Here is an 18407-nt window from a genome sequence, read left to right on the forward strand (position 1 = left end):
AGAAAAGCAATTAGTAACTTGCGTTCTTTAAAAAATTTTTTTTAATGTTTTATTTATTTTTGAGAGCAAGAGAGAGCATGAGCGGGGGAGGGGCAGAGAGCAAGGGAGACACAGGATCCGAAACAGGCTCTAGGCGCTGGGCTGTCAGTGCAGAGCCCGACGCAGGGCTCGAACTCACGGACCTCGAGATCATGACCTGAGCCGAAGTCCGACGCTTAACCAACTGAGGCACCCAGGCGCCCCAGTAATTTTAGTTCTTTATTGGAATTTTTTTTTCTGAGAATACCTAAGTTTTTTCCTCGTGTAAACATTTTCTCATCTAAAGCTTTAAGTCCCATTTTCTTCTTTAAAGAGAAAACATATTTCCTTATACTTAAAAAAAGTCTGCAGCATGAGAAACTAAAAGGGAAAGAGATGGTGGGCATTTGATGGAGGGGGGAAGATGGCACTCAGTTTGTGTACTTTTTAGCCTGCGATGCAGTCACTTCCACCAAGGTTCCCAGGTCACCTCCTCAGTCATGGCTACTTTGAAGTGGCACTTTTGCTAACCTGAGTCAGGAGCTCAGCTCCAAAGCCAAGGCTGTCATTGGAATCACCACTATAATTTTAAGTTAGGAATCTCTTCCTTGCTCCCTAACAATAAGACCTTCAGAACGTCCTGTGGCAAGGGCCATGGGGATTTTGACCATTTCCAGGGTTTAGAGGGTTTGCAAAAAGGATGAGGTTCATTACATGGAGTCTGCAGTTTCTCTCAGCTCCAACGCTGAAACCTTGTTTGTTTGCAATAGGTATCCATTAATAGCTGTCTTATTTTGAGGACATTCTTGAGCTGATCCATTTCTATCCTGACTTCAAAAATACGCATATATAAATGGGAGGAGGGAGACGTGGCTCTCACTTTGTTACTTTTTCTGAAACTGTGTGTATTCAGGTTTTCACCTGCTTTCTCTTGGTCTTAAGATTGTGTCCCAGGATATTACAAGAGCAGGGGGAGTCACGTGGAAATGAATGGGACAAGGGCCAAGAAAAGTCTTAGGCAGTCTTTCTGTGAAATGACTGGAAGAATGACTGGTGGCAGTTCTAGGGAAGTCCTCACCACATGTCAATGGGAACGACAGCTAGTGTCATCCCTTGACCTCAGAGATGGGCAGGGCATCAGTAAGAGTGGTTTTCAGATGCTGGTGGCTCCTGTGAGGCTGGCCATCACTGACAGTGCCTCTCACAGATATTCCCCCACCACCCAGGACCGCTAATCTTCCCACATTGATGACTTCTTGGTGGCGGCTGCTTCCCAGCCTGTGGAGATACTGTGTGTGTGTCGGTGGGGAAGCCTCACTCCTTTCAAACCTATTACTCTTGTTTAATGTTTCTCTCAAATTCTTTGTTTTGGGTTCCTCTCATTTTCTATCAGTTCCTCCAGGTTTTGAAAAGCAGCATGGGGAAGACTCATTAGTTTCTACCTCTTATCTAGTTTCAGTCCTCAGGGGCCATGAGCCCAGTGTGAACTAACTGAATGAAGCATAAGTGGGGACAAAAATGTGAACTGCCATAAAGCAAAACAAAATGAAACACAGGTAATGTTTCATTTACTACGAGGCATTTACTACGAGAAAATAAAGAAAAGAAGGAAGGAAAGAGGAAGGAAGGAAAACAAGGAAGGAAAGTAGGAAGGGAGTCCTGTAATGCTTGTAATGCTTTTTTTTCTTCACGTTTTCTCACTTGCCAGTGTTTGGTACGTGTTGGCATCTCTGAAAGCATCTAGTTCAATGAATGTTTGTTGAATTTTACCAAATCAAGAGCTGGTTCATAGAGCATAAGTCAATTTGATTCTGATCATGACACAACTCAGGCCAAGAATCCTGGCTCCCCAGGCAAATCAAACTCTACAGAAATTTTCTTTCACTGGCTTTATTATTTTTCAAAGTAATAGCAAACAGAGAAATTCACGACAATCAGGTAGGCATATTAGAACACTAAATTATAAAGATAAAAATAAAATAATAGATGAGGCCAGATAACTTTTTGTGTACACAAAAAGGAGAGAAGCATGTTTTATTTTAATAAAAATTACTATAGGAGGTAAATACTATGCAACTTTATAACACCAGCTCTTTTAACAATTCATGTGAATTTGTGCACAGTCAAGTGTCCATTTTATCTTCAAAGGTATCCCGGAAGAAAAAAAAGAGCAGAAATTACAGTGAAATTTTTGAAAGTGATGTCCTAAAATTTCATGAACTTAGACTTTGAATTGATTTAAATCAACGGTGCACTTCACGGTTTTCTTGCACAAAAACTGTGGACCATAGAGAGAGATCAAGGGAACGTAAACTATGGACATTCATCCTTAACCTACAAATCTACATAATTCAAGGGAATAACTTCTATCTCTGGAGATTTGTTCTATAAAGCAGCGGCAGGATCGTAATCCCATAAGTCACAAGCCTGGAGGGCTTCTTAAACATAGGTTCTAAGTTTCTGATTCCATGGATTGGGATCAGGCCCTAGAGCTCACATTTCTAACAAATTCTTAAGGGACACTGATGCCGCAGGTGCTGGAGGCATGTGTTAAGAGTCACCTATTTAGAATGTCTTATTCAGAAAACTGATTTCTCATGGAGATCCAATGCATTAGACTGCCTTTTTAGCTTGACTGGGTGACTCTTTCCTTTCTGGTCCACATTACAGCTTCACTCTACCAGACCTACTTCCTGACCCTTACGTACACTGGTCATTCCTATATCCTCCGACTCTCTCCTGCTCAGGTGTCTCATTTCTACCCATCTGAACCCCTTTCTCAAGCCTCATCTCTGATAGAAAGCTGTATCCAACCATAGGTCAGAAGGATCTCATTTTTCTCTAAACTTCAAGTGCTTATTTGTATGCACGATGACACTAAGCACTTGACACATACCTACACTTACTATCTTCTTCCTCTAACCCCTTGCTCCACTCCCAGTGTTCCAAGACCTCGTTCAAATCCTGCCTCCTCCCTGAAGCCTTCCTGGCATCTCTTCTTGCCTCAGTTTGAAGGAGTCTCTCTTTTGAACTATCATGAACAGAAGGCTTGATTTCCCCCTTTCTTTTGCTATTTCCTCTGTGACTCTATGTTCTTTTTTTAATTTCTCCCAAGAGATTGTAAACTCATGGAAGATCTGGCCTACGATATTCAACTTTTAATCCCCAAAGTGTTTTGTACATAGTATGGTTCAATAAGTGCATTTATGTGGCACAGAAAAAAAAATTACATATGCAAGATGTTGGCAGGCTTTTCTATTGCTTCACTGAGGCTCACAGCAAAGCTTCTTCCCAGAGTCAGGCCTGCGGGACTCTACTCAGTAGCCACTAACCTGCCAAGGTCCCTGGGCAATAAATCAGGAATATTGTGTTTATGGAAATTTTATCCTTGCTTTATTAGGTATAGAGACCAATGTAAGCTAGGTGACAGAGATGCGCTTGGCCCTATTCTCAAAATTCCGTGTAAAGTATTAGATGCCTGAATTCTCTACCAGGTGATTTTAGGCTAATTCTTCACTGAGTCTCTTCTCTCATGGCACGGTCCTTTTAGAAAGTTCTCCTGGGGTCAGTTAAGCTGATTTTACTTTCGTTGTTTCTTACTCAAATCTCAGAGGGGCTAAGTAGCATAGACTTTCAAAATTCAAAGGTATAGAGCTAGCCCTCACTTTCACTCCATTTAGCCCAATACTAAGGTCTTTGGAAATCCGCTAAAACAACCCCATTGCCCCACTCATATTGTATTCTACTGAGGTGAGTTGGAGAACATTCCCAGCTGTGAAGTTCGTTGATTTATACTCCCTTTCACTTAATTATTGTCACATAGTGGCGACTCAGTGTATCTTTGATATGTGCTTGGTTATCAGACTTTTTTTCTCCTACATCTTCTCCTTTATCTCCACACACATCTACGTACATTCCTAATAAATGTACTTACATTTTTGATGCTGACTTAAAATCCAATTTGCCGTAAAGTTCTTTCTAAATTAATATATGAATTTAAATTCTCACTTCTGTAGTGTTTTAGAAACACGTGCAGCACCTACTACTGGCAGTGAATGAATGAGATTTCACTAACATCTTGTATTAACTTTCCCTTTTATTTCTCAAGTTTTCATATTTCCTCCTATCTAAGACTACACTGGTTTGGTCCTGAATGCTGATAAAAATCTCACACTTTAGTTATGCCTCTGGGCTTCAAAGCTTTTCCATCTGATGAAGAATTTGGTCTCTGCTTTCGAACTCAAGCTTCTCTGGTTTGTTCCTACTTAGGATTGCTAAAAAAAATAATGGAGAATCCTTGTATTCATGATTCCTTTAATTGCTTAAGGTAGGATATTCAATTCATATTATTTATGCAAATATACTATTTATTGATTTCTGTAATAAAAAAAGCCCAGGAGTCCAGTTTCAGGCACAATTGGATCTAGGGGCTCATTTACTCTCATCAAAATGGTTTCTTTTCATTCCTCAATTCTTCCTTCATTGTGTTCGCTCCATTCTCAAGGAGATAGAGTCTCCCCTGCTGGTGGCAAGATAGCTGCTTAGTAGCTCCAGGCTCCTACTCACTCTGCTTTCATTAATCTTCACTCAAAAAAAAAAAAAAAAAAAAAAAGGCTCCCACCCCACTCCCAATCCTGATGCCAAAAAATTACCATGATTGTATCTCACTGGCTCTGGCTGGGTCCTTTTCTATTTCAGTATGAATCTCTGTGTCCACGGAGAAGAAATATACGGAGTTACAGGTCCACTCACAGGCAGTGGGCTGGGCCAGCTCCGTGTCAGTTGGTGACTGGACAGAGTGATTCCCCAAGGGTATTCAGGGTGCCCTGGCTGGCGTCAAGCAAAAGGGCACAGAGAAAGCAAAACCACAAGGTTCCTTTATACTCTACTTTTGGAAGAGATGACGACACTGGTCAAGAAGGAGAGAGAAGCAATAACCATGGGAGCTGGGTTGTACTTTTTGCTGGAAGCTGTAAAAACAAACACAAAGTTAGAGATGTTTTAGGTGGCAAGAGAATTTTTTTTAAATGACCTCATTTCTCCTTTGATTCACTTTTTTTTAAAGTTAGAAAATTCCTAATAAAAGTATTTTAAGTTGGCTACTTAAAAAAAATATTCTTTTAGATATTTTCTAACAGAACTCAGCTTGTTTATTTTGCAGATGATGAAACAGGCACCAAGAAGTTCAGATATTTACTGCAGGTTACCCAGCTAGTAGGTATTTGAGATCTCCTGATTTGCCACCTTTATTATCATCAGCAGCACTCCCCCCATCACCCTTACCCCCATCTAATTACCATCAGCTTCATCATCATTATGAAAGCTAACATTGATTAAACAACTCATTCTGTGCTATGATCTATTTTAAGCACTTGCTATAGATGAACTCATTTAATCCTCACAGGAAATCTATGCAGTGTTTATTCTTCATTATCCCCATTTTTCAGTTGGTAAAATGGTGACACAAAATGTGGAGAAATTTACCAAACATCACACATCTTTTTAACCACTATATTGTTTCTCCATACTTTGCATGTCCATTTTTTAATGACAAAGTGGGCCAAGGGTATTCACACAATCTTGCTTGGTGTGTGGTGGTGGTGGTGGTGGTGTGTGTGTGTGTGTGTGTGTGTGTGTACTGCCTACACATGCATGCTCTTCACAGGAAGTATGGGGAAGGTTAGCAGGCAGTTAGATGTGGCTCATGGAAGCAAGACTGGAATACAAGAAACTATGTCAGGTATCACTACTAATTGGGAATTTAATGGGATGAGGATATAGAATGAGTTGGAAGATGGAAACCTTTAAAAAAGGCTCTAGATAAAGAGTGGAATCGCCTTTTTAACCAACCTTCACTGATTATTTAGAATAGAAAAGATGTTTAGGGTAGGAAGACTTTCAGCTCTGTGATTGCCTATTTAAACATCTCATTTGATAGGACAACCTGATGATGGATAAATATTTTTCCACTACTTTCACATAATAATGCGTAAAATCCTTTGAGTTTCCTGGAATTTCTCGGAATTCTATATATGCAAACGATATTTAAAACCCCAGTTTTCACCAATAAGAGTAGACACGGAGAGTTAATAGTGGGTACAGATTTCTAAGCTTTTGCCAAACTTTGTGTAAAACTATATTATCTGAACTCTCACAGGGACCTTGGAACCATTAATACCACTGTCTCAGGTTATTCATTATTCACTTCTTGTTTTGTTTTCTCTTCATTCAGGCTGAGGTCCCAAGGACCTCTGACCCTGCCTTTCCTCACTTTTTAACGGGATGAGATTCTACTGGAGAATTATCAGAAAATATTGATTGACAGCAAACCAATATAGCAGGTAGAAACTATGGTTATTGGAAGGAATTAGCTTTGGTCTTGAAGCTTTGCCCCTAGCCTACCTTTACCATGCTAGTCACTTTCACTGGGCCCCAGTTTTCTCATCTGTAAAATGAGAGCACCTCGAGGTGTTTGGAAATACTCGGATCACTGTCATTCCACTTCGTTTCACAGCTATTACAATGAGGCTCAAAGAAGTGACAGACATACAGATATTACTATTTTGAATCATACTCATCCTTCAAACCACCTATTAAGCCCCTTTCATAATAACCAGGATATTAAAAAAGCTTACTTTAATTTTATTTTCTCAGCTAAAGTAACTTTTCTTTCCTCTTTTGTTCCTTTTTTCTCTACCTTTCTTACAGTCATTAAATTTCTACCTCACACTTTATTATTTTTTTGCACAGGCAATATCTTTGTTTAGGAGAATAAATGAAAAACATCTGTGAATTAAATTCAATGCAATCTACAAAATCTTTCATTTAAGGATAACTCACATTAAATTGACTTTTGTATTTGTTTTTACTTTTCTTCTAGACTATCTATTTAATACTTTGTGTTCCCTCTGTCCCTAGTAGAGTATTTTTCAAATTGGAGTTTGTGATGCATTGATGCCTTGTCATGACCATCACTCTTTAATAATGTCATAAAATGGGTTAGAATAAAAAACACTCTAGTTAAACGGCATGCAAAATGGTAACTAATTGTCGTGTGTGTGTGTGTGTGTTTGTAATTTATGTGTATGCAAAGTGAGTTATAATCTAGTCACAGTCACAGAGGATTAAGACTAATGGTAGGTTCTTAGTAATATTTTTGAACAGCAAATAAATCTCCTGAAAATACTCTATAGAGAAAACTGTCATGGGCTTTTTGTCATAAAGCATGGGAAAAAGTTGTACTTTTGTCATTTGTAAGCTGCATGATCTCACATAAGCCATTTAACCTCACTAAACCTCAGTATTTACATCAGTACAGTGGGGTCAGTAACCCAATGTACAGGGTGGTGGTAAGAATTAAACAGATAATGTGTGTGAAAACCTTTTGTAAATGAAATTGCTACATAAATATCATTTTACTAGTGACTTATAACCTCAATTTGGTCATCTATACCTTAGGGTATACAGCCTGGGGAGAACATATGATTATTATACCTTTTATTTAATGAATTCTGAATCTGCGAATTATACCAGATTGTTCAGAAAGAGTCAATCCCTTGAAAAAAACAGAAAAAGCTAAAACTGACATACAGCGTATCTAGGTAATCTGGTATTTGGAGCCGAATGCTATCTATAGCTCGTTTCTGTCAAAATGCAGAGATTAATGAGTGTCATTATTTTAGAGAGTTATCTAGGAAAAAGTTGGCACTCAAACAATGGCAAGCATTGTTTCTTCCACCTCTTCTTTTGTTTTATTTTTAACTCTCAATGTCACTGAAGCACGCATTTGTGCCATTAAACTATTATTCCACTTCCATGTGCAAAGTACTTTGCAGAGTTTTTCAATTGTGTTTGAGAGAGTGGATACCAAGTACTACCACAACATTCCCTCTTGCCCCATTTTATGAATAAAGAAACAGGCTTATAGGCTGTCATTTGCACAAGGCCACGTAGCTATTAACATATGTCCAGCCCATCCTGGCTCCAAAGTCTCTTCTCTTCCCACCATGCTGTGGTGGTTTCCACCATCCTAGATTCATTCAGTTACTCATTCTTTCATGCATTCGGGTGAGATAGACACTATCTTTCAAGAGTAATGTGATATCACAAATAGGGAAAACTTGTTTGAGATAAAGCCCAGAGTCAGAGAACACAGGAAACAGGAAGTTAATAAAATAAATAATATGTAACAGTAATAGTAGCTGTAAGTTTGGAGTACTTACTAGCATCAGGTATTGTTCTAAGAGCTTTTACATGCATAAGTCATTTTATACTCACTAGAATCTTATAAGGTAGGTTTTTATTAAAATTTCCCCCTGTGTTACATATAAAGAAATGGAAGCATGGAAGAACTAAGCCATTTGTCCATGTCCTTACTGCTAGTAACTGGCAAAGTTAACATGTAAAACCAGGCTTGCTACAAACAATTGACTGTATTTTTTTCTAGAAACATGCTTAAGAATTTTGATTATGTGAAACATTTTAACAAATAAATCCTTCCTTGTGAATCCAACGATATAGAACAGAGCATGTATTTGTGTGTGTACAGATTTTTGGCACGGATTATTTTCTTGAACAAAGCAACATTTAAGGACAAATAACTGACATAACATATTTCGAATGTTTCAGTGAGCATGAAAACATCTGTTTCTATGGTAACCAGTATAGGTCATATGAGGGGTGAGAGAAGAATTAGAAGGGAGAGCTGTTAGTTTAGAATGTCTTAAATGATTTGTCTTTTTCAAATTGACTCACTTAAATATATTATGCTACCAATTTGACCTGTTGACTCTCTGAAGGCAACAGATTCCTGGGTGCTCTTTGAACTTGGGAATTGTAGTTACAAGTTAACAGAACCAATTTTGAAATAAATTGAAGGACTGAAGAAGCTATGCTCTCTAATCTACTGTCTTTTCATTGGGAGAATTATGGTGTCCTGGCTGACCAATTTTAAAGGTCTTCGTGTTGTCTTTCAAATATGTTGTCTGTCAGATTAAGAGGGAACAGGAGAGGAAACAAGTCACTGGCTGAGAGGGAATTGTTGAGACATAAGATAGTTTGTGGCTTCTGCTCAGGAAAAAAATTGAAGGGATAAGAAACAGTTGAGAGGACTCCGGTTTCATGAGGAATTAGATATCAGTAGAATACCATCTGTGCAGCCCTAGACTGAGGTTGATGGTGAACAATATCAGTTACCTAGAAAAACAGGTCTGGAGAGAGTCCACTGATTTTACTCCCTTCCAGTGAAGGACTCCCAGAAAAGAAAAACACACGGCCACCTTCCTCCTTCCTTTGTTCATGTATGGATCAATCCAATACTGCTCCAAGATATTGGGATAAGTGGAGTGTTACTTGTTAGTTAACAGAAATGACTTCAGGAAATTTCAGAAATAGCTTACTCATTGAGAAAACAAATACCACTGCAGTGAATGGCTGCAAGCATTGTAAAATTAATCAAACTTTTTTTGTAGTGAGTAGAGATAGGTGGATATTGGTTGTGTTTGTCTCAAGATTAGTCTTTTTGTCCTCAACTAAAGTGTCTATGCTAACCACCAGCCAATGGCAGCCTTGAGGCTTCCCTCAGTTGGCTTCCCTAAGGGGTTTAGGGAAGGCAGAACCAGAGGATGGAGGAGCCTTCTCTGCAACTTTCAGCCAGAACCAAAGGAGTCAAAGGAAGAATGGCATCACAGCAGCTTGGGCTTGTTCCTCTCCCTCTTTCAATCTCCCAAATAGTTTTGTAGTTGTGCTGGCTGGGAAGACACTCCAACTCCAGCTCTTGGCCTACCATGTAATGCCTCTGACCAAAACATCACCTTCTATGACCAGTGGTAGTTTCATTCCACCATTTACAATTTCTTCCCAAGACTGCACAGTTGGGGAATTTCTAGGAAAGATTTAGGTATAATAACTCACATTGCAAGTGCCCACATTCCAGATCATTTATATTGTGGCTACAGCTCCTTAGTTTTTGACTAGGGGTTGAGCTTTCTAGAATATTTTCTTATTCTAGTAAGTATTGAAACTGTTTTTAGTCAATTGTGTTATCTGGTCATCTGACCCAAGGCCCAGGTCATGTAGAGGCATTGAAAGAGAATGCCTCATTTATTCACTTACTTATTCAACAAATACAGATTAAGTACCTCTATGTTCCAGGAAACTAAAATTAATATTGGTTAAGGCTTATTTACCATATACTATATGCTAGGGAATGTAGAAATTCTTTAGTGTTTTATTTTATTTTCCCAAGAGCCCTGTGGGGCTCTGTTATGATGCTCCTTACATAGCTGAAGAAACATAGGGAGTTTAAGCAACTGGATTGAGAACACAGCTAAAACGTAGTACCAGTTGGACAGGAATTTAGACAGAGTGGATCTGGGGTCCACGTGCCTGGATTCCATGCCAAGCTCTTAAATACAATGTAGTCATATCCTGGCTCACAAAAAGCTTACAGAGCAGTACAAGATTATTGATTCCCTTAAGTATGATTTGTGATTCCAAAGATCCAGTCAAGACCAACCAAGTTTCCAGAATCTAGTGATATGCATGGCTACTCCAGCTAAGCCTTAACTCAAAGTTGTGCTTGAGTTGTTTCCTGACGGGAAAGCAAGGGTCATTAATTTGGTGTGGAGGGTCTTGAAACACCTTTTCTTTGAGACTTACAGAGAAGAGAGTATGGATAATTGTTTGTATTATATTCTCCTTTTTCTCAGTTTCCTGAAAGCTACAAACATCATGAAATTAATACATTTTTTTGGTAATAAGTAGAGATAGGTGGATATTGGTTGTGTCAATGCCCTACAACTTTTTACTTAATATATTTTATTGTGCTCATCAACCTAGTAGAAAAATTTTTCTGTCTCAACTTCATCATGATGAGGATGAAGCAACCATGTCATAGTCAAGTATAGTTCCAAAGAATCCTGGAAACTGGCTATGAATGTTCTCATTTATTATCAAAATCTCACTGTTTTCTTCATACTCTAGTGTTTCATATTCTCCTCTGCAAACACTAATCTCTTGGTTCTGTGGAACAGATACTCATTTCACGCATAGTAGTGCCTATCACACTTCCAAGGAGAGGCAGGAGGAGATAAAAGTATTGATACGTCACCTCTCCCCTGGTCTGTGTTTGCAGATAGCACCAGAGTGAGCAGGCCCAAGACTTCAGCCTGGATGATAGTTTCAAGATCTTTGTAACACTGTAGCCCCCAAATTTTGAGAAACGCTGACAGCCTGAATTACTAACAGTACCGATAGTGATGGAGTGGAGAAAGATTCAGGGATATTTCAAAGGTAGACACTGCAGTTGTGTGAGTGGGAATGAGTGCACAGGTGGATAAGGACGGTCTTCCTTCTGAATCAAACAGGGCACAGCACTTGCTACAGAAGTACCCTTTTGTGCAGTGACTGTGGCTGGCAACATACAGGGATGGAAAGGAGTCAGCCATGTATTTTTCTAAAAAAGGCCTTAACATATATTTTTGTTTCATGATGTCTCCAATTCCTCCTGCTTCAGTTCATTTTTTTTCATGGTATCATCAGAGCTCTTGCTCAAATACTGCTCTAATCGATGTTCCATTCCTTAAAAACTTCCAATGACTTCCCATTATCTATAGCATGAAATTTGAAAAGTCCTCAGCATAGAATACAAGAGTTTTAATGGTCTAGCTCATCTGAATCTTCCCACTCCAATCAATCCCATATTCCCTTTCTACTCTTCCTATGTCCTACACCTCCTACATTCCAATCATCCAGAATCGTGGAGATTCCCTAAAGACACCAGCTATTTGAAATCTGTGATTCAGCATATGCTGTTTTCTGCTTGCAATGGCTTTTCCTCTCTTCTTTCACTGAAAGCCCCCATTCCTACTTCAAGTCCCATGTGGTTCTCTATTCTGAAGCCTTTCTTACTTTCTCCAGAGACAATGAACAGCTTCCTGCATAGGGAAGCCACAGCCGTTGCTTAAACATCTGGTGTGTTGCTTAGTGCTTTTGAGTGTGGACAGTTGTTCATATTTCCATTTCTCATTAGCCTAAAAATCTCCCTAGGATAATGATCTTGCTTTATTCATTTCACATTGCCTGGGGTCTCCCATCCCAGTTCCTGGAACATAGAAGATAGTTAATAGATAAGAGTGAATGAATAAATCATGCTTCCTGCTTTACTTTCAGCACTCCTTATTCCTGTAATGGCCATGACAAAAAAAAAATGAGTTAGAGGGAGAAGGTAAAAATATTATATTTTATGTGCTATTTTTTTCAGTAGAGGTTTACTCTCTATGTCTAGAATGCCCCACTGCAGAAATACATTTTTTTTTCTAGAGGTAGTTTAGCAGAAAGAAGAGAAGGGAAACCAAGAAAGAAGGCAGGTTATCTCTAATCTGTCAGTTCCACCATCCCTGAAGGCCAGTTTCCATGGTTTTGGCCTTTCCCTCAACAAACTTACCCAGAAAAATAACTTTTGTAAAAGAACAGTGGTCTGTGATCCTGATTAGAGTGGATTCAATTTAGATCAATAATATAATACCTTTTAGTAGCTGACAGTTATATGTGCTCTGGTTCCCAGCTGACTGCAATTGCAACCAATTTCCTCTTGGGTTGTAGCTCATATTTACAACTTTGAACAACTCATAGGGAGGGACCAAGACCTCCTTCTTGACAGAAACTTCTTCTACAGGTGCACCCAGACAGGTGAATATGGTAAATAGAGTTTGGTTTTCAGACTTCTGTGTGTCTTCTTTTCGGAGGGAGGTGGAGAGGAATTGGCCAAATCGGATGGTGGCACCTCTGTAGGCTTCCAAATTGATACCCTTCATCTCATGATGCACCTCATAACACAATGAGTTATTCTTCCCGACTATCTCTTTCCTTAGCAGCTGGATTGCTGAGGTCAGGTAGTAGTGTAGGTATTTGAAATGGAATGAATGTTTATACTGCCGTGGAGTCCTAGTAGCACTGGCCATGGCTCTGATGAAGTCTGTGCGAATGCTATTGTTTGATGTATAAACTGAGATGGCCACAGCATGCGTAATATTAATGTTCTTGGGGAGATCTTTTGCTTGGTTCAACCAGGTTAAATAGGCATTACTCCAGACCCTGTAGTAATTTCTATGTGTTTCTATTTCTTTTGTGAAATAATCCCCTTGACTTAGCTTCTCCATGACCTGCTGGCTGCATCCTTGGTACTGATCATCAAAGGAATTTGGTGCCAAGTCAAAGTTGATGTTAATGGCAACCTATAAGAAAAGAAAAATATTGATTTTAACCATTCATATCAGATGGTAGGTGTGGTGGCTGACTTGCTATACTCCATAAAGCCAAGTCTTTGCTTCAAAACTTATTTGCTGAAGTAAGTTTCACTCATATTCATTACACACTGCCCCCGTATGCCCTGCATCAGTGACCTGTGTTAGAGATTGGATTTGGGTTGATAAATATTAGTAAAAGCTCAAAAAACCCTCATCTCCTCAGGGAGGAAGTGACCCTTCTTGTGTAACCAAAAACAGTATTTTTGCACAGGGAGTACTTTGAAGAAAAAAATTGTAATCTTAAAGTTTATGTATACCTTCTGTTTCCCCTGTTGATTCCCTCCACATTCTCTCATGGGTGTTAAGAAATATCTCTGTAGGTGAATACTTAAAACCTATATTAAGTCTTTGAACTTTATTTAAGAAAAACCTTCAGTGATGAGTAATGTTGGGTTCTCCCAAGGGGGCCCCAGTATATAACAGCCCTCTTTTCTGACCAATTGAAAAAATTGAGGGGGGTGGGAAAGCATATATGAAGGTTAAATTAACATCTTTACTACTGAACTGTTGGGGTACACATCTTTAGGTCTGATGGAAAGTAGATTTGCTAAGAGTAAACCTCAGAATGAGGCAGACCTGCCTACTTAGCTGTAGACAGTGTTGGACTGTGGTCCTGCCCAAAGTAAGATTCTGGTCATGGAGGTACACGGAGCTCATGCCCTTTGCCATCAGGCTAACTCCCAGGAAGAAGAGCAGACTCAAACTCAGAATACCCAGTTATTAATCCTAATGTTACCAATCAAGTAAATTTGCCCAGCTCCAGAGGAGAAGTACAGTGGTCAGGAGTGTGCCGAAGATAGTTCCTCCTCTTAGGAGACAGGAGTGGGAAAAACATTTTCTCATTGGTAGTCCATAGAATGTTACTTATTAATATCTAGTCCATATTAAACTGAGGTTAGAGATTTGAATACAAATTCATTAAGCATCATCAGTCCATATTTTTTAGAGCCCTATTTTCAATTATCCAAATTCCAAGATGTTTTCTTCTTGGCAAAGAAACTGTGCTTTTCTAATAGACAGTACTCATTATATTAGGAGATAGGATTCCATCCAGTCAATGTCAAAGATGTTGCAGCTAACACTCAAAAACATACATTTGGTGTTTTTACTGTTATTTATGATGAAAAGATGTTTAGTTGTATGTAAAATGGAAAAGACTTTTAAGACTGCTTAATGATTTTAACCAATAGCTCTTTACGGAAGGTTTACAAATAGTTCTACAGAATCTATTTACGCCAAAAGAAGCCAAAATCAATAATATCATGTTCTGTTCAATCCTGTAAGCTCTAAAAACTTTACTATATTACTCGATCTCAAATATGTACTTTGTTATCTCTTAACAGTAGGTTATTTTTCCTTATGCAGAACTTTATAATACTTCTTGTGACTTGATCCATATGACACAGTCTAAAGTCAAATAGGCTATTTTGCACCACTTGTCCTACAGAAGCAGTGTTTCACTTAAGTTTTATGGAGAATCAAGAAAAGAATACTATGCCCCTAGCTTCCATAATGCCAAATTTATAAACTCTAAAGAATTCCACAATTGTTGATCATTGTTTTCAACCCCCTTCACTAAGCATTATTTGTTAAAATGTCTGAAAGAAATTAGAACCAAGTGCCTAAAGGTCATTTAAAGGTTGTCACCAGGAAAGTGCCCCACTGGGGCACTCACCGTAAAGAAATCTCTTCAATTGTGCCCTACCTCAGAACTCCCAGAGGGTGTCTGCAAGGCAGAGAACAGCATCAGGAGAGGAAGCTGCTTTGGAAGGAGCCAGATTCTCAGCACAGGGGCTGTAGGAGTAGTTGGGAAAAGAGTCCTCCTGCATCTGTTGGTCAATGGATGGTATTTGTTTGTGTTAAAAGTACTTCTTTGCTCTTGCGGCTTCATCCTGAAACGAGTGTTCAGTGTTCTCCTTTGGGAACCTTCCTTGTTCACATCTTGTTGATGACTACCAGCCAGCAGTTTTCTGAGGGAAGAGATCAACTCCAACTTACTTGCAGAGCTGATATTTCTGTGAAGTAGCCAGATCTGTGCACCAAAAAAGGGATTCTAAAGTGAACTTGTTACGTTTCCCATAAAAAAAAAATCCCTTATCTAGTCTGTGTGGGGGGAATTCCAAAGGCCTGTTAAAGGTCAGGCTCAGCAACTCAACCTTAACTTTCTCAGGAAGACAGGAAAAGGCACAAGCTGTACAGCGTCCGGGGCCAAGCGACATTATCTTGAGCTGCAGGGTTTCATCACGAGTGATATGATTGGCTCCCACAGGTTGCTGGAAAGATGCCACCTCAAGGTGGGTCTATGTCAGGTACATTTGGTGCCGCTGATAGGCCGCCCCTGCCCAGAAGGGGCTGATAAGAAGCAGCACACCTTTTAGGGTTACTGTCAAAAAGAAGGCTCTCATTGCTGCTTTCCCACGATAGCCTTGAAACTCTCTAATCCAGAAACTATTCCTGTTGGGGTCACAGCTCTTCTGTTTTCTCTTCTGAAGGCATCAGATCCTCTATCCACACTATTTCAGTATAGTGAATCCTACTGACTACTGTCAGAAGACAGCCTCTGAACAGCTGACATCAATCAAAAGCAGGGTCCAGTGTGCTAAGTTAATGCAGCACAAGTGTTCTGTTAGACACTCTCAGGCACTTCCCTCTCTAGTTTGAACATCTTTCATCTGTTCCCAATCATTGGGATAATTGTTTTTCTTGCAAATCTTTCCCATTAACACTTCCCATTTCACTATTTAACTGTGAAGAGAGACTAAATCTTGTTCTTAGAAATTCTGGTATTTTTGGGGGTGACTGTGTGACCCAGTCTGTTAAGTGTCTGACTTTGGATCAGGTTATGATCTCACAGTTCATGAGTTTGAGCCCCACATTGGGCTCTGTGCTGACAGCTCAGAGTCTGGAACCTGCTTTGGATTCTGTGTCTCCCTTTCTCTCTGCCCTTCTCCCACGCACGCTCTGTCTCTCTCTCTCTCTCAAAAATAAATAAACATTAAAAAACCCATGAAATTATGGTATTCTTTTCAGCATCCTAAAATAGTTTGTAATCTAAATTTTCTGATGATCACAGCAGTTCTGTCTCATGACAGAAGTTCAGAGTATTCACACAAGTATAAAAGGGGATACAAAATTACGCATAACCTATCACCTGGATAAGGGTACTATTTAGATTTAGATTTTGGTATTACACAATACACACACACACACACACACACACACATTTAGGACTGAATTAATATAGTATGCGATTTTCATACTCTTTTTTCCCTTAACATTTTTAATGTAAGCACATCTCCCTATAGTTTAATAATTATTGAAAACATGACTTTTTTTTATAGCTGCACAGTATTCCACCATAGGTGCTACAATGCAATGAAATATGGAATGGATCCATGCATCCATCTCAGAAACAGACTGATCAATGAATAGAACATAATAGTACCTCCCTTATTCAACGCTTTGACCTGTTTTTAATTCTTACAACAGCTTCTGGCCCTGAGAAATCAATCAATCAATTAAATAAACAAATAAAAACAATTATCATTATTTGTGCCAAGGTTTATTGAATAAATATCTTACATTTAGCTTGCTTTCAACTTTGTGCTATTATAAGCAATGATTTGTGAGCCTGTTTGGGACATAAATCTTTGTGTGTTTCTCGCAACTTTAAGATGCAAATCTGGAGATGTGACCACAGATCGTTGAAATGCATATTTTTTGGACTTAAAGGAAAACATGATAAAATAAATATCCCTTTTAAATTCTTAAGACTTTTAAATTCTTAAGATTCCTCATTATCAACCATCAATTTGGGAGACTGAGGTGTGGTGAAGAGCACTAGAGTCTGAAAACTTGAACTATGGGCTTAATTCTACAGCTTGCTGGCTGGATCAAGAAGAATAAACAGGCTGGCTTAGTGGGTTAAGCGTCAGGATCTTGATTCTGGCTCAGGTCATAATTTCCAGGTTCATGAGATCAAGCACCGCATTGGGCTCTGCACTGACAGGCTCTGTGCTGACAGCGTAGAGCCTGTTTGGGATTCTCTTTCTTCATCTCTCTCTGCCCCTGCTCCCCACCCCCCAAATAAATAAACAAAAAGAAGAAGAAGAAGAAGAAGAAGAAGAAGAAGAAGAAGAAGAAGAAGAAACAGCAAGTTGTGCTGAGCTTCAGTTTCCTAACCTTACAGGGTTGTCAAAAGTAAGTAACAGTTACCTTTTATTGGGAGTGTACTGTTTCAAGACCCTTTTTTTAGTATCTCAACCTACAAGACCACTGTGAGGAGATAGTTTAACTTCCATGTCACAGGTGCATTTCCTGAGGCTGTGTGAGGTTAAAGAGACTGTCAGTGATCACAGGTTCATTCCTCTCCTCCCATTGGCTCCCTGTCTCCAAAAACTCTAAAGGAGTCTGTCATTTTATTTCTATTGTCTGTAAACATTTGCTAGTTTTCCTTAAGTGTGACTTCCACTTCCAGAATAATACCACTAGGGGGAAGCAGGAAACCTTGTAACCTTTTTATACAGCTCCTTTGTCCAGAATTTAAAGGAGCTGGAAGAGAGAGACAGAGACAGAGCAGAGAGTGGGTCTAAGAACAGTAGTGAGAAGTTGAGACTATTGTCGTTGAGCTGATTAAAGAGAGAGGGAGGCAGGGATGGAGGAAAGGAAGAGAGAACTCTGACAATAAAATGGAATAGGGAAAGACAAGAGGTCTGATGTGTGTGTGTGTACGTTTTTGGATTAAAATGAAAACAATATTTTCTGATAATGTTTTTTAAAAAATATTTATTTTGAGAGAGAGAGAGAGAGAGAGAGAGAGAGAGAGAGAATGAGCGAGGGAGGGACAGAGAAAGAGGGAGAGAGAATCCCAAGCAGGCTCTGTGCTGTCAGTTCAGAGTCCAATGAGGGGCTTGATCTCATGGACCATTGTTGCAGGATTCTTTACCTCAATACCCCGGGGTTCGTTGTCTCCCTGGCTTGAAGAAAAGAAGTAGAATGTAAAAATGTGAGAAGTGAAAATGTGCAGCAGGCAAAAGTTTATTACAGTGTAAGATTAGAAAGTAAGAATAGTATGAAAGCTCT

The 18407-nt window shown here is 39.2% G+C and overlaps 2 protein-coding genes across 3 annotated transcripts in view; one reads left to right on the plus strand and one right to left on the minus strand.

The window, feature by feature from the left end:
* The window catches only part of PDE6H (phosphodiesterase 6H), a 179651-nt gene that overhangs the window by 17467 nt on the left and 143777 nt on the right, over positions 1–18407 (plus strand). The gene's annotated exons all lie outside the window — the stretch shown is intronic.
* ART4 (ADP-ribosyltransferase 4) lies at positions 1891–15778 on the minus strand. The gene is made up of 3 exons (XM_003988444.6): positions 15031–15778; positions 12545–13253; positions 1891–4988 (listed from the first exon to the last, which is right to left on the minus strand). Exons 1-3 carry the CDS (start codon positions 15214–15216, stop codon positions 4897–4899), a joined length of 987 nt encoding a protein of 328 aa, XP_003988493.1. The 5' UTR covers positions 15217–15778; the 3' UTR covers positions 1891–4896.

The sequence above is a fragment of the Felis catus genome, chromosome B4 (assembly GCF_018350175.1).
Source record: "Felis catus isolate Fca126 chromosome B4, F.catus_Fca126_mat1.0, whole genome shotgun sequence".
Classification (NCBI taxonomy): domain Eukaryota; kingdom Metazoa; phylum Chordata; class Mammalia; order Carnivora; family Felidae; genus Felis; species Felis catus.